General features: G+C 67.4%; 1 protein-coding gene across 1 annotated transcript in view; it reads left to right on the top strand.

Moving 5' to 3' along the window:
- Crocc2 (ciliary rootlet coiled-coil, rootletin family member 2) overlaps positions 1-12,425 on the top strand; it is a 75,890-nt gene that overhangs the window by 9,497 nt on the left and 53,968 nt on the right. Inside the window, 6 exon segments of the mRNA XM_070002403.1 lie at positions 2,715-2,865; positions 4,683-4,831; positions 7,392-7,498; positions 9,373-9,501; positions 10,134-10,143; positions 10,476-10,579. Of these exon segments, the coding sequence (XP_069858504.1) occupies positions 2,715-2,865; positions 4,683-4,831; positions 7,392-7,498; positions 9,373-9,501; positions 10,134-10,143; positions 10,476-10,579 (650 nt within the window).

Genomic DNA, 12,425 nt, shown 5'->3' with positions numbered 1-12,425 from the left:
CCTCCTGCAGCAGGTGCTGTGCGGCCGCGTACGCGCTCCCACAGCCGGGGGGACCTCGAGTCATCCATGGAGGCAGAGTAGCCATGACAGCCTGGCCAGCAGCCAGGAGAGGGGCTGCGGGCACCGCGCCCTGCCGCAGGCCTGAGCTCCCCCCCCCACCTTGCTTATCTGTATCGCAGGGAGTGTGTTACAGACCTGGGTGGATAACGTCAGCACTCTACCTATCCAGACACCCTGGGGGGGCGGGGTCCCCCTGATCTGTCTCTCAGGGACCCTGGTGTTTTGTGATCATGTTGGGCCCGCGTGGGACTCCTGTGTCGGCTGCCCGCCGCCCGCCTCTCCCCTGGGGTCAGACCCAGAGCCTGACACCGCGGGAGGGAAGGATGCCGCACCTCGAGGCCTCCCTGGACCTGCCCTGCCCCCATGGGGGCCAGCATGTCCCCCCAGGCTGGGCCCCGCAGCAGGGGAGGTGGGACGCACTGGCATGGTAGAGCACCTCTGTGATCCCCGCTGATCCAAAGGCAGAGGTCAGGAGGTTCTTGGTTTGAAGCCAGCCTGGTCAAAAAGTTTAGCTAGCCCTCCATCTCACGAAACAAAAAACAACAAAAACCAGGCATGGTGGAACACACCTGTAATCCTAGCTACTGAGAGGCACAGATAGGAGAACAGGAAAAAGTGAAATCTTATCCCCAAAATTAAGTCAAAAGGGCTGAGGATCAAGTGATAGAGTACTTGTCTAGCAAGCATGAGGCCCTTTGTTCAAACTCTAGTGCCAGAAAAGAGGGGGGAAACGGGGAGACAGGGAGACAGGGAGTCGGGGAGACAGACAGGGAGACAGGGAGACAGACAGGAAGATGGGGAGACGGGGAGACGGGGAGACGGGGAGACAGACAGGGAGACAGACAGGGAGACAGGGAGACAGGGAGACGGGGAGACAGGGAGACAGGGAGACAGGGAGACAGACAGGGAGACAGGGAGACGGGGAGACGGGGAGACGGGGAGATGGGGAGACAGACAGGGAGACAGGGAGACAGGGAGACGGGGAGACAGGGAGACAGACAGGGAGACAGGGATACGGGGAGACGGGGAGACAGGGAGACGGGGAGACAGACAGGGAGACAGACAGGGAGACAGACAGGGAGATGGGGAGACAGGGAGACGGACAGGGAGACAGGGAGACAGGGAGACAGGGAGACGGGGAGACAGGGAGACAGACAGGGAGACAGGGAGACGGGGAGACGGGGAGACAGGGAGACGGGGAGACAGACAGGGAGACAGACAGGGAGACAGACAGGGAGATGGGGAGACAGGGAGACAGACAGGGAGATGGGGAGACAGACAGGGAGACGGGGAGATGGGGAGACGGGGAGACAGACAGGGAGACAGGGAGACGGGGAGACAGACAGGGAGACAGGGAGACGGGGAGACAGGGAGACAGACAGGGAGACAGGGAGACAGGGAGACAGACAGGGAGACGGGGAGACGGGGAGACGGGGAGACGGGGAGACGGGGAGATGGGGAGATGGGGGGACAGACAGGGAGACAGGGAGACAGACAGGGAGACAGGGAGACAGACAGGGAGACGGGGAGACAGACAGGGAGACGGGGAGACGGGGAGACGGGGAGATGGGGGGACAGACAGGGAGACAGGGAGACGGGGAGACGGGGAGACAGGGAGACAGGGAGACGGGGAGACAGGGAGACGGGGAGACAGGGAGACAGGGAGACAGGGAGACAGCTGGGGAGACAGGGAGACGGGGAGACGGGGAGACGGGGAGACAGGGAGACAGATGGGGAGACAGGGAGACAGATGGGGAGACAGGGAGACAGATGGGGAGACAGGGAGACAGGGAGAAGGGGAGATGGGGAGACGGGGAGACAGGGAGACAGACAGGGAGACTGGGAGACAGACAGAGAGACGGGGAGACAGGGAGACGGGGAGACGAGGAGACGGGGAGACAGGGAGACAGACGGGGAGACGGGGAGACGGGGAGACGGGGAGACGGGGAGACGGGGAGACGGGGAGAGGAAGAAAAGGTAGGTGGTAGCTGGAGCCAGGGGCTCACGCCTGTCATCCACGCTACTCAGGAGGCTGAGCTCTGAGGACCCTGGTTCAAAGCCAGCTGGGACAGGAAAGTCCATGAAACTCTTATCTCCAATTAACCACCGGAAGTGTCGCTGTGGCTCAAAGTAACAGAGCACACTAACCTTGAACAGAAGAGCTCAGGGACAGTGCCCAGGCCCTGGTTTAAGCCCCACCACCAAGGAAAAAAAAGGAAGGTGGCATCTCATGGTACCTGTAGTCAGTGCCTTCTGTGGCTGGGCCTGTGGCCATGGTGGGGTCTAAGGACCGGTCCCCCACTGTGGGGATAAGCTGTGGGGCTGCCTGCCCCGAGAGCCAGGACAGAAGAGGAGCAGAGCCACCTGCCCGTGTCCAGAGAGGCAGGTACAGTGACGGGGCCAGCCCCAGCCCAGCCCCGGCCCGGTCCCGGCCCAGCCCCAGCCCAGCCCCGGCCCAGCCCCGGGCCCAGGCAGACCCAGCCCGGCCCAGCCCTGGCCCAGTCCCAGGCCCGCGCAGACCCAGGCACTGGGCAGCCCTGGCCGTGGGCAGGGGTTTCCTGGCACCCTTCCCTCCATTTCCTCACTGGGGCTCCTGTGGGTGCCGGCCACGCCGGGAGCCCACTGGCAGCAGAGGGCACTGGGATGTTTTTCAGAAGCTGGAAGACACCATCCTGGGCCCCATGGCCAGCAGGGAAGACCGGGCACTGACGGTGCGTAGGGAAGGCGGGCAGGCCTCGCCCACCCCGGTGCCAGCCCGCATCCGTGAGATCGTGGCCAGCAGCCTGGGCGGGGCGCCACCCCAAGGTGAGGGGGAGCAGCGACTGGGGACCCAGCAGCAAAGCGGGGCGGGTGTCAGAGCCCAGGGCTAGGGCGTCCTGCAGCCACCCCGTGCACTCGCTGCCAGAACGGTCTGCCTGGACCCCTGGGCCTGAGACACATCTGTGTCCAGGGCCAGCCGTCCGACGGCTCAGGGCCCAGCAGCCCCTCCAGGTGATGAGCCGCCCGGCAGCGGGTGCCGCGGTGGAGAGACACCACGCATGCTGTTCAGAAGAGCGGCTGCCTTCCCGACCAGCTCCCCTCCCCCAGCCCTGTCACCCCACCCGGGACCAGCTCCCCTCCCCCGGCCCTGTCACCCCACCGGTCAGGCCAGGCTGCTGCATTCCTTTCTTCCTGGGGCTCAACCCGGGCCTGGGTGTGGGTGAAAGGTGTGGATAGAAGGGAGGGGGCACGATGCCAGGTGACAGGAGAGGCGCAGAGCACGAGGCCCCCTGCGCTGGACTGTCCCCCCGGCTGTGCTGGGCTGTCCCCCCGGCTGTGCTGGGCTGTCCCCCCCGGCTGTGCTGGGCTGTCCCCCCCGGCTGTGCTGGGCTGTCCCCCCGGCTGTGCTGGGCTGTCCCCCCCGGCTGTGCTGGGCTGTCCCCCTCCCGGGCTGTGCTGGGCTGTCCCCCCGGCTGTGCTGGGCTGTCCCCCCCGGCTGTGCTGGGCTGTCCCCCCGGCTGTGCTGGGCTGTCCCCCCCGGCTGTGCTGGACTGTCCCCCCGGCTGTGCTGGACTGTCCCCCCTGGCTGTGCTGGGCTGTCCCCCTCCCGGGCTGTGCTGGGCTGTCCCCCCCGGCTGTGCTGGACTGTCCCCCTCCCGGGCTGTGCTGGGCTGTCCCCCTCCTGGGATGCACTGGGCTGTCCCCCTCCCGGGCTGTGCTGGGCTGTCCCCCTCCTGGGATGCACTGGGCTGTCCCCCTCCCGGGCTGTGCTGGACTGTCCCCCCTGGCTGTGCTGGACTGTCCCCCCCAGCTGTGCTGGACTGTCCCCCTCCCAGGGACTTGCTGGGCTGTCCCCCTCCTGGGATGCACTGGGCTGTCCCCCTCCCGGGCTGTGCTGGGCTGTCCCCCTCCCGGGCTGTGCTGGGCTGTCCCCCCGGCTGTGCTGGACTGTCCCCCTCCCGGGCTGTGCTGGGCTGTCCCCCTCCCGGGCTGTGCTGGGCTGTCCCCCTCCCGGGGGCTGTGCTGGGCTGTCCCCCTCCCGGGCTGTGCTGGGCTGTCCCCCTCCCGGGGGCTGTGCTGGGCTGTCCCCCTCCCGGGCTGTGCTGGGCTGTCCCCCCGGCTGTGCTGGACTGTCCCCCTCCCAGGGACTTGCTGGGCTGTCCCCCTCCCGGGCTGTGCTGGGCTGTCCCCCTCCTGGGATGCACTGGGCTGTCCCCCTCCCGGGCTGTGCTGGACTGTCCCCCTCCCGGGCTGTGCTGGGCTGTCCCCCCGGCTGTGCTGGACTGTCCCCCTCCCGGGCTGTGCTGGACTGTCCCCCTCCCGGGGGCTGTGCTGGACTGTCCCCCTCCCGGGGGCTGTGCTGGACTGTCCCCCTCCCGGGCTGTGCTGGACTGTCCCCTTCTCGGGGGCTGTGCTGGACTGTCCCCCTCCCGGGCTGTGTTGGGCTGTCCCCCTCCCGGGCTGTGCTGGACTGTCCCCTTCTCGGGGGCTGTGCTGGACTGTCCCCCTCCCGGGCTGTGCTGGACTGTCCCCCTCCCAGGCTGTGCTGGGCTGTCCCCCTCCCGGGCTGTGCTGGACTGTCCCCCTCCCGGGCTGTGCTGGGCTGTCCCCCTCCCGGGCTGACCTGGACACTGTGCTCACAGGGGCGCAGGGGCTGCCTGCCCCCACGGCCGGGGCTCAGGAGGACAGTGAGCTCCTGCAGGAGGAGCTGGCCCGGCTGGAGGCCCTGCTGGCCCAGGCTGGCGCTGAGCGTGAGGAGCTGGTCAGCAGGTACCACATGGTCAGCGAGCGGGTGAGTGTCCAGCTGGGGCCTGGTCAGCCAGTGGGCTAAGCTCCACCTCTTGTGGGGTCACCCGCTGGGGCTGGCGGCCACACCTGTGGGCCATCAGCAAGTCCTGGGCCTGGACCATGGCGTCTCAGCCACAGCCCATCTCGGGCAACAGATGGGGAAACGGAGGCCAGAGGTGAGCAGACAGAGCGGCCGGGTTTCCCACAAAGCCCTGGCTCACCTTCCCCAAGCCTCCCGGCATGGGGTCTGCTCTGTGCTGACCCTGGGTCCCAGCACCTCACCAGATTCAGCACAACAACTGCTCCCGAGAGAGATGCCACGGGGAGGAAGATGCCACGGCGGGGGGGGGGGGAAGATGCCACGGCGGGGGGGAAGATGTCATGGGGGGAAGATGCCATGGGGAGGAAGATGCCACGGCGGGGGGGGAAGATGCCACGGCGGGGGGGAAGATATCATGGGGGGAAAGATGCCATGGGGGGGAAGATGCCATGGCGGGGGGGGAAGATGCCATGGGGGGAAGATGCCACGGGGGGAAGATGCCACGGGGGAGAAGATGCCACGGGGGGAAGATGCCACGGGGGGAAGATGCCACAGGGGAGAAGATGCCACGGGGAGGAAGATGCCACGGCGGGGGGGAAGATGCCACGGTGGGGGGGAAGATGTCATGGGGGGAAGATGCCACGGGGAGGAAGATGCCACGGCGGGGGGGGAGATGCCACGGCAGGGGGGAAGATGTCATGGGGGGAAGATGCCACGGCGGGGGGGAAGATGTCATGGGGGGAAAGATGCCACGGGGGGGAAGATGCCACGGGGGAGAAGATGCCACAGGGGGAAGATGCCACGGCAGGGGGGGAAGATGCCATGGGGGGGAAGATGCCACGGCGGGGGGGAAGATGTCATGGGGGGAAGATGCCATGGGGGGGAAGATGCCACGGCGGGGGGGGAAGATGCCACGGGGGGGGAGATACCATAGGGGCGGGGGGCGCCACTGAGGGGGAAGACACCACTGAGGAGCTCCAAAGACAGTACCCACAGGGAGACAGCCCTGTCTTGACCCACGATCTCCCCACTGGCCAGACCCACCTCTGAGGCTCTGGGGGACAGGACGGTGGGGGTCAGGCTCCGAGGGACAGATGGAGGGGGTCAGGCTGCAGGGGATGGGACATGGGAGCCTGGGGCTCTGACAGCCCGTTCCAGGGGAGCTGTGGCAGGGGCTTATTCAGTGACGTGTGGGCTGCGCAGGCGGAGAGGAGGCCCGAGCCTCCCTCCTTGCTGCCACGCGGAGGTGTAGGGCTTCTGAGCAGCACGGGGAGCGGAAGAGCAGCAGGGCAGGGGTGTGGCCCCGCTGTGGGAGGTTCAGTGACCCCTCGACCATCCTGGCTGCGCCTGTGCCGGCCTCAGCCCTGCTGAGCAAGGGCAGACCAGAAAACGCAGGCTCATTCGGCCCAGTGCTCGGGCACACCACTGTTATCGGGCCCAGGCCCAGGCCAACCTGCTGTCCTCTGGTCTGTGACATGGGACCAGCAGGCCCGTGGGCCTGGCCTGTGCAGGGGTCCGGGGATGCTTCCAGAGCTGCAGCCTCCAATCTCCCGAGGGTCCCCTCTGCTGCCGCCATGCTGGCCCTCACAGGAGAAATGCTGTGCTCCGGGACGGGACTTTGAGGCCCTCACCCGAGCTGGCCAGGAACGCCCTGGAAGGCGTGGGCCGGGCTGGGGTGGCCATCTTCCGAGCAGGGGCGGGGTGCTGGGCACAGGCAGGGAGAGGCACTCATGGGTCCTGCTCAGACCACTAACAGGACCAGCCCATCTGGATGCCGGCCTCTCCTGTGGGGTTCCGGGGGCCCCACCTGACCCTGTCCCTTCTAGGCATGCAGGCCGGGCCTGGGCCGGGCCTGGCGGCCAGCACGCAGGGGCGGGCTTCCCTGGGGCAGCCTCAGAGCCCTGACTTGGGCCTCTCCCCACTTCTCGCCCTAAGTGGCTGTGGTGTTAGCTGCTGTTCTGCCCTCGGCCCTCCTCTCTGCCGTCTTCCCAGGCCCTGAGCTCAGGTTCTGCTCCAGTGACGGCCTGTGTGTGATGCCCTGCGCCTGGCTGGGGCCAGGCCGGCAGCCAGGGGGGCTGGTGTGCGGGCCACAGCCCCTCCCGATAACGGAGGGGCAGGCGGGAGGCACAGCCCCACCTCACAGCAGCGTGGGGTCCCCCCTGCCACGGCACTAGGGTGTCCCCAGAGCCCAAGAGAACCATCTGTGAGTGAATGCCGGGGCCGTGCCTCCGGGGGTGGGGGGTCTGCATGCCCTCTCCGTCGGCAAGCCTCTGCACCTGGCCCTCTGTAGGCCACGTGTGCCTGACAGGGCAGGCGGGGACAGCAAGCCTCTGCACCCGGCCCTCTGTAGGCCACGTGTGCCTGACAGGGCAGGCGGGGACAGCGGCTCCGGCTCAGAGCCAACTCGACCTCAGCCCCATCCTCTTGTGGGTCTGTCCTGCCCCTGCCCAGGGTGGGCTCTGGGCCGCGGGTGCCCCACCCTGGAGCTTCGAGGCCTTGGCCCAGGGGCTGCGTTCTCCTCCAGCTGCAGGCCCGGCTGCAGACCACTGAGGCCCAGCTGCGCAGATCTGAGCTGGAGCACAGCGTGGACCTGGAGGAGGCCCTCGACCGCCTGGAGGCCTCGGAGCAGAGGTGAGACGCGTGGGCAGCTGGGCAGGTGGCCGCTGCCCCGACGCCGCAGGCCCCACCGCCTGGAGCTGCCGGCCAGCAGCTTCTGATGGTCCTGGGTGACCTTTGCCTGAGAGAGGTAGTGCAGAAGGGTCTAGAGCGAGAGGCCACGGGGCCTCTCCCCAAGTCACGTCCAGGGCCAAGGCCAAGCGAGAAAGGAGGGGACACCAGAGTCTGCTTTTGCAGAGTGCTGCTCAGCCCCATGGCAGACCACACCCCTCCCCACATCCAGACCCCGAGACAGACACACGGGGACTCCCCTCCCCACGTCCAGACCCCGAGACGGGCACACGGGGACTCCCCTCCCGCGTCCAGACCCCGAGACAGACACGCGGGGACTCCCCTCCCCACATCCAGACCCTGAGACGGACACACGGGGACTCCCCTCCCGCGTCCAGACCCCGAGACGGGCACACGGGGACTCCCCTCTCCACGTCCAGACCCCGAGACAGACACACGGGGACTCCCCGCCCCAAGTCCAGACCCCGAGATGGACACACGGGGACTCCCCTCCCCACGTCCAGACCCCGAGACGGACACACGGGGACTCCCCGCCCCAAGTCCAGACCCCGAGACGGGCACACGGGGACTCCCCTCCCCACGTCCAGACCCCGAGACGGGCACATGGGGACTCCCCTCCCCTCCCCACGTCCAGACCCTGAGACGGGCACATGGGGACTCCCCTCCCCACGTCCAGACCCCGAGACGGGCACACAGGGACTCCCCTCCCGCGTCCAGGCCCCAAGACGGGCACACGGGAACTCCCCTCCCCTCCCCACGTCCAGACCCCGAGACGGGCATGCGGGGACTCCCCTCCCCACGTCCAGACCCCGAGACGGGCACACGGGGACTCCCCTCCCCTCCCGCGTCCAGACCCCGAGATGGGCACACGGGGACTCCCCTCCCCACGTCCAGACCCCAAGACGGACACACGGGGACTCCCCTTCCCGCGTCCAGGCCCCGAGACAGACACGTGGGGACTCCCCTCCCCTCCCCACGTCCAGACTTGCATTCACCACTTAGCGCTGTGCCTGCTCTGCCAGGCTCAGCCCTGAGTGCAAAGGGAGAGGTCCACCCACAGCTGGGGTCACACGGGGTGGCCTCCTGTCTCCCCTGTCCACGTCCCTTCCCGCATGCTCTTAGGCCCTGGAAAGGGTTGCTGTCCACACCCCTCAGCCCACATCCGCTCGGGCTCTGCCAATTCTCCCCCAGGGCTGTGGGGGTTTGGACCCGTGGGCAGCCTCCCCAAACACTGGGGACCCCCGGCCACGCTGGCCCCGTCCCCTAGGCCCGCTTCTCACAGCGGGTCCATGCTCAGGGAAGACCCTCACATTTTCCCCAGGCTGGCCTCGAATCACATTCCTCCCCATCTCTGGCTCCCAAGTTACTAAGATATAGACATGACCCGTGATCTATCTCGAAAACCCGTTTCGAGGGGAAGCAATAGCCCACATGGAGGCCAGTGCCGGTGAAGCAGGACCAGGTGTCCAGCTGATGGCAAGATGGGCATCTGTGTCCCCGCTGTGAGGGGCCGGCAGACCAGAGCACCTGCAGACCAGCCCCGAGGGGCCTCGCCCCCCACCCCACGCAGGGACAGCACTCTTCCCTCCTGGGGACAGAGGGGCAGCAGGGGTGTGAGAGAGTGAGAAGGGGAGGAGGGAGAGCAGGGGGAAGGAGAGCCCGCCCCCAGGCTCGGCCATCTGCACCCACGGGGCAGAGCTGGGCTGTGCACTTGAGCTGGGCACGGGGGCTCGGAGCCCCTTGATTGGGGGCCTGGGACCGCCACTGCCTAAGAGGAAGCCACGACCAAGCACAGGCAGCCGCGGTTCTGTCCCTAGGAGCAGGGGCCTCTCCCAGGTGAATGCCCTCCTGCGAGGACAGCTGGAGCACTTGAGGACGGCGAACGAGGCGCTGACGCGGGAGCTGGCCACGGTGACGGCCACGGCCATGGTGCAGGGCCGGCGGGAGTGGGCGGGGCTCGGCGCCGGGGCCAGAGAGAGCTGCCCCTCACCCCCACCCCGGCCTCTGCCCATCTGGTGGCAGCCGCGCGCCTGCGGCCGGTGGTGGGTGGCAGCAGGGGCCGGGAGGGGGTGAGACGGCGTCACGGCCTGTCCCAGGGCGGGGCCTGGTCCTCCCTTCTGGGTGGCCCCAGCAGCCTGTGAGGTGAGGACCACTTCAGCCCTCTGCCTCTCTGAGAATCAGTGAGCAGGGGCCAGTCCCGGCTCCGGGGGGACCACCCTGTGGCTGCCGGTCAAGCTGCAGGAAGGGGCCCTCGAAGGGCCTGCGTGGCTTAAGAGTTCCGCGTCCAGGAAGTTCCGATAGCCGCTGTTTTCTTTGTTTCTGCTCAAGCCTCGTACTGCCTTGTGCCCATGGGACTTTACAAGGTTTTGGATTTGTTTTGTTTTGTTTTTTTCAACAGAGATGTTTGTTTTCCTTGGGACTGGGTGGAAAATCTTTGAAATTTGAGACTAACACGCTGTTTTCCAGAAAGGACTTTCATTTGCCTCTCGGGGTTCCCAGGCCCCAGGAACTGGGAGCCCCACGGCAGTGTGCTTTCACCCCGAGTGTTTTTAAGAACACCCAGGTTGTGTGCATGCAGGCTGCAAACCGTCTAACTTGGGGCTCCAAAGCCATCGGGAAGATTTTCTTCCTCTGTTCAATTCTCGACATTGCACAGGCAGTTTTTTTACCTGCAGGAAGGTGTGTGTGTTGTGTGTAGAGTGTAGCGTATGGGCCTCTGAGTGCGTGAAAGTATGTGTGCTTATAGGAGAGTGTGGACATGTCACTCTGTGTGTGAGTGTATCTGCGTGTGTGAGAGAGTGTGGCATTACACAAGCCCCCTCCAGCCTCATAGAGCTGGCTCAGCACCTGCACCTGGAATGGGGGGGGGGGCCAGAGGGGAAAACTGGCCTAAAAGTGGACACAAGTGTCTTGTGCTCAGACTCTGCAGATGGGCCGGCAGGAGCCCAGGGGCGTTCTCCTGCTCTGGAGACAGGCCACAGCAATCCGCACACACCTGGCCGAGCTGCGGGCAGCCACTGAGAGGTGAGCCCTGTACCCATCTGAAAGCCCCTGAGCCCAGGGCAAGGAGCCCCCCCTCCTGCAGCACTGGTCCTGTCTGGTCTGGGGCTGTCTGGGCTGGTCTTGTCTGGTCTGGGGCGGTCTGGTCTGGGGCTGTCTGGTCGTGTACTGTCTGGTCTGGGGCTGTCTGGTCTGGTCCTCTCTAGGCTGGTCCTGTCTGGTCTGGGGCTGTCTGGTCTGGGGCTGTCTGGTCTGGTCCTGTCTGGTCTGGGGCTGTCTGGTCTGGTCCTGTCTGGTCGTGTACTGTCTGGTCTGGGGCTGTCTGGTCGTGTGCTGTCTGGTATGGGGCTGTCTGGTCGTGTGCTGTCTGGTATGGGGCTGTCTGGGCTGGTCCTGTCTAGGCTGGTCCTGTCTGGTCTGGGGCTGTCTGGGCTGGGGCCATCTGGACTGGGGCTGTCTGGTCTGAGGCTGTCTGGTCTGGTCTGGGGCTGTCTGGGCTGGTGCTATCTGGTCTGGGGCTATCTGGTCTGGGGCTGTCTGGACTGGAGCTGTCGGGACTGGGCCGTCTGGACTGGGCTGTTTGGTCTGAGGCTATCTGGGCTGGAGCTGTCTGGTCTGGGGCTGAGCTGTGGAAGGGTAGCCAATGGAGGAGAACCAACAGACAGAGATGGGAGAGAAATGTGGGGAGAGAATCAGTATTGGAATCAGCATGAGACGGTGGGCACTCACCTGGCCCGGAGAGTGGAGCCTTCCCAAATACCTGCCTCCACACTGCCCTGCCCCACGCTGCCCTGGCCCCACGCTGCCCTGGCCCACACTGCCCTGGCTGCATACTGCCCTGGCCCCACACTGTTCTGGCCCACGCTGCCCTGCCCCACACTGACCTGGCCCCACACTGCTCTGGCCCCACACTGCCCTGCCCCACGCTGCCCTGCCCCATGCTGCCCTGGCCCCACGCTGCCCTGCCCCATGCTGCCCTGGCCCCACGCTGCCCTGGCCCCACGCTGCCCTGGCCCCACGCTGCCCTGGCCCCACGCTGCCCTGGCCCCACGCTGCCCTGGCCCCACACTCCCCTGGCCCCACGCTGCCCTGGCCCCACGCTGCCCTGGCTGCACACTGCCCTGCCCCACGCTGCCCTGGCCCCATGCTGCCCTGGCCCCACACTGCCCTGGCCCCACGCTGCCCTGGCCCCACGCTGCCCTGGCCCCACGCTGCCCTGCCCCACACTGCCCTGGCCCCACGCTGCCCTGGCCCCACGCTGCCCTGGCCCCACGCTGCCCTGGCCCCACGCTGCCCTGCCCCACACTGCCCTGGCCCCACGCTGCCCTGGCCCCACGCTGCCCTGGCCCCACGCTGCCCTGGCCCCACGCTGCCCTGGCCCACACTGCACTGGCTGCACACTGCCCTGGCCCCACACTGCCCTGGCCCCACGCTGCCCTGGCCCCACGCTGCCCTGGCCCCACGCTGCCCTGGCCCATACTGCACTGGCTGCACACTGCCCTGGCCCCACGCTGCCCTGGCCCCACACTGCCCTGCCCCACACTGCCCTGGCCCCACACTGCCCTGCCCCACGCTGCCCTGGCCGCACTCTGCCCTGCCCCACACTGCCCTGGCTGAACACTGCCCTGCCCCATGCTGCCCTGGTCCCACGCTACCCTGGCCCCACGCTGCCCTGGCCCCACGCTGCCCTGGCCCCACGCTGCCCTGGCCCACACTGCACTGGCTGCACACTGCCCTGGCCCCACACTGCACTGGCCCCACGCTGCCCTGGCCCCACGCTGCCCTGGCCCCACGCTGCCCTGGCCCATACTGCACTGGCTGCACACTGCCCTGGCCCCACGCTGCCCTGGCCCCACACTGCCCTGCCCCA

The sequence above is a fragment of the Dipodomys merriami genome, unplaced genomic scaffold, assembly GCF_024711535.1.
Source record: "Dipodomys merriami isolate MVZ:Mamm:240054 unplaced genomic scaffold, mDipMer1.0.p SCAF_1, whole genome shotgun sequence".
Lineage (NCBI taxonomy): Eukaryota > Metazoa > Chordata > Mammalia > Rodentia > Heteromyidae > Dipodomys > Dipodomys merriami.
The sequence above is the reverse complement of the archived record's forward strand: the minus strand, read 5'-3'. Positions and strand labels throughout refer to the sequence as shown.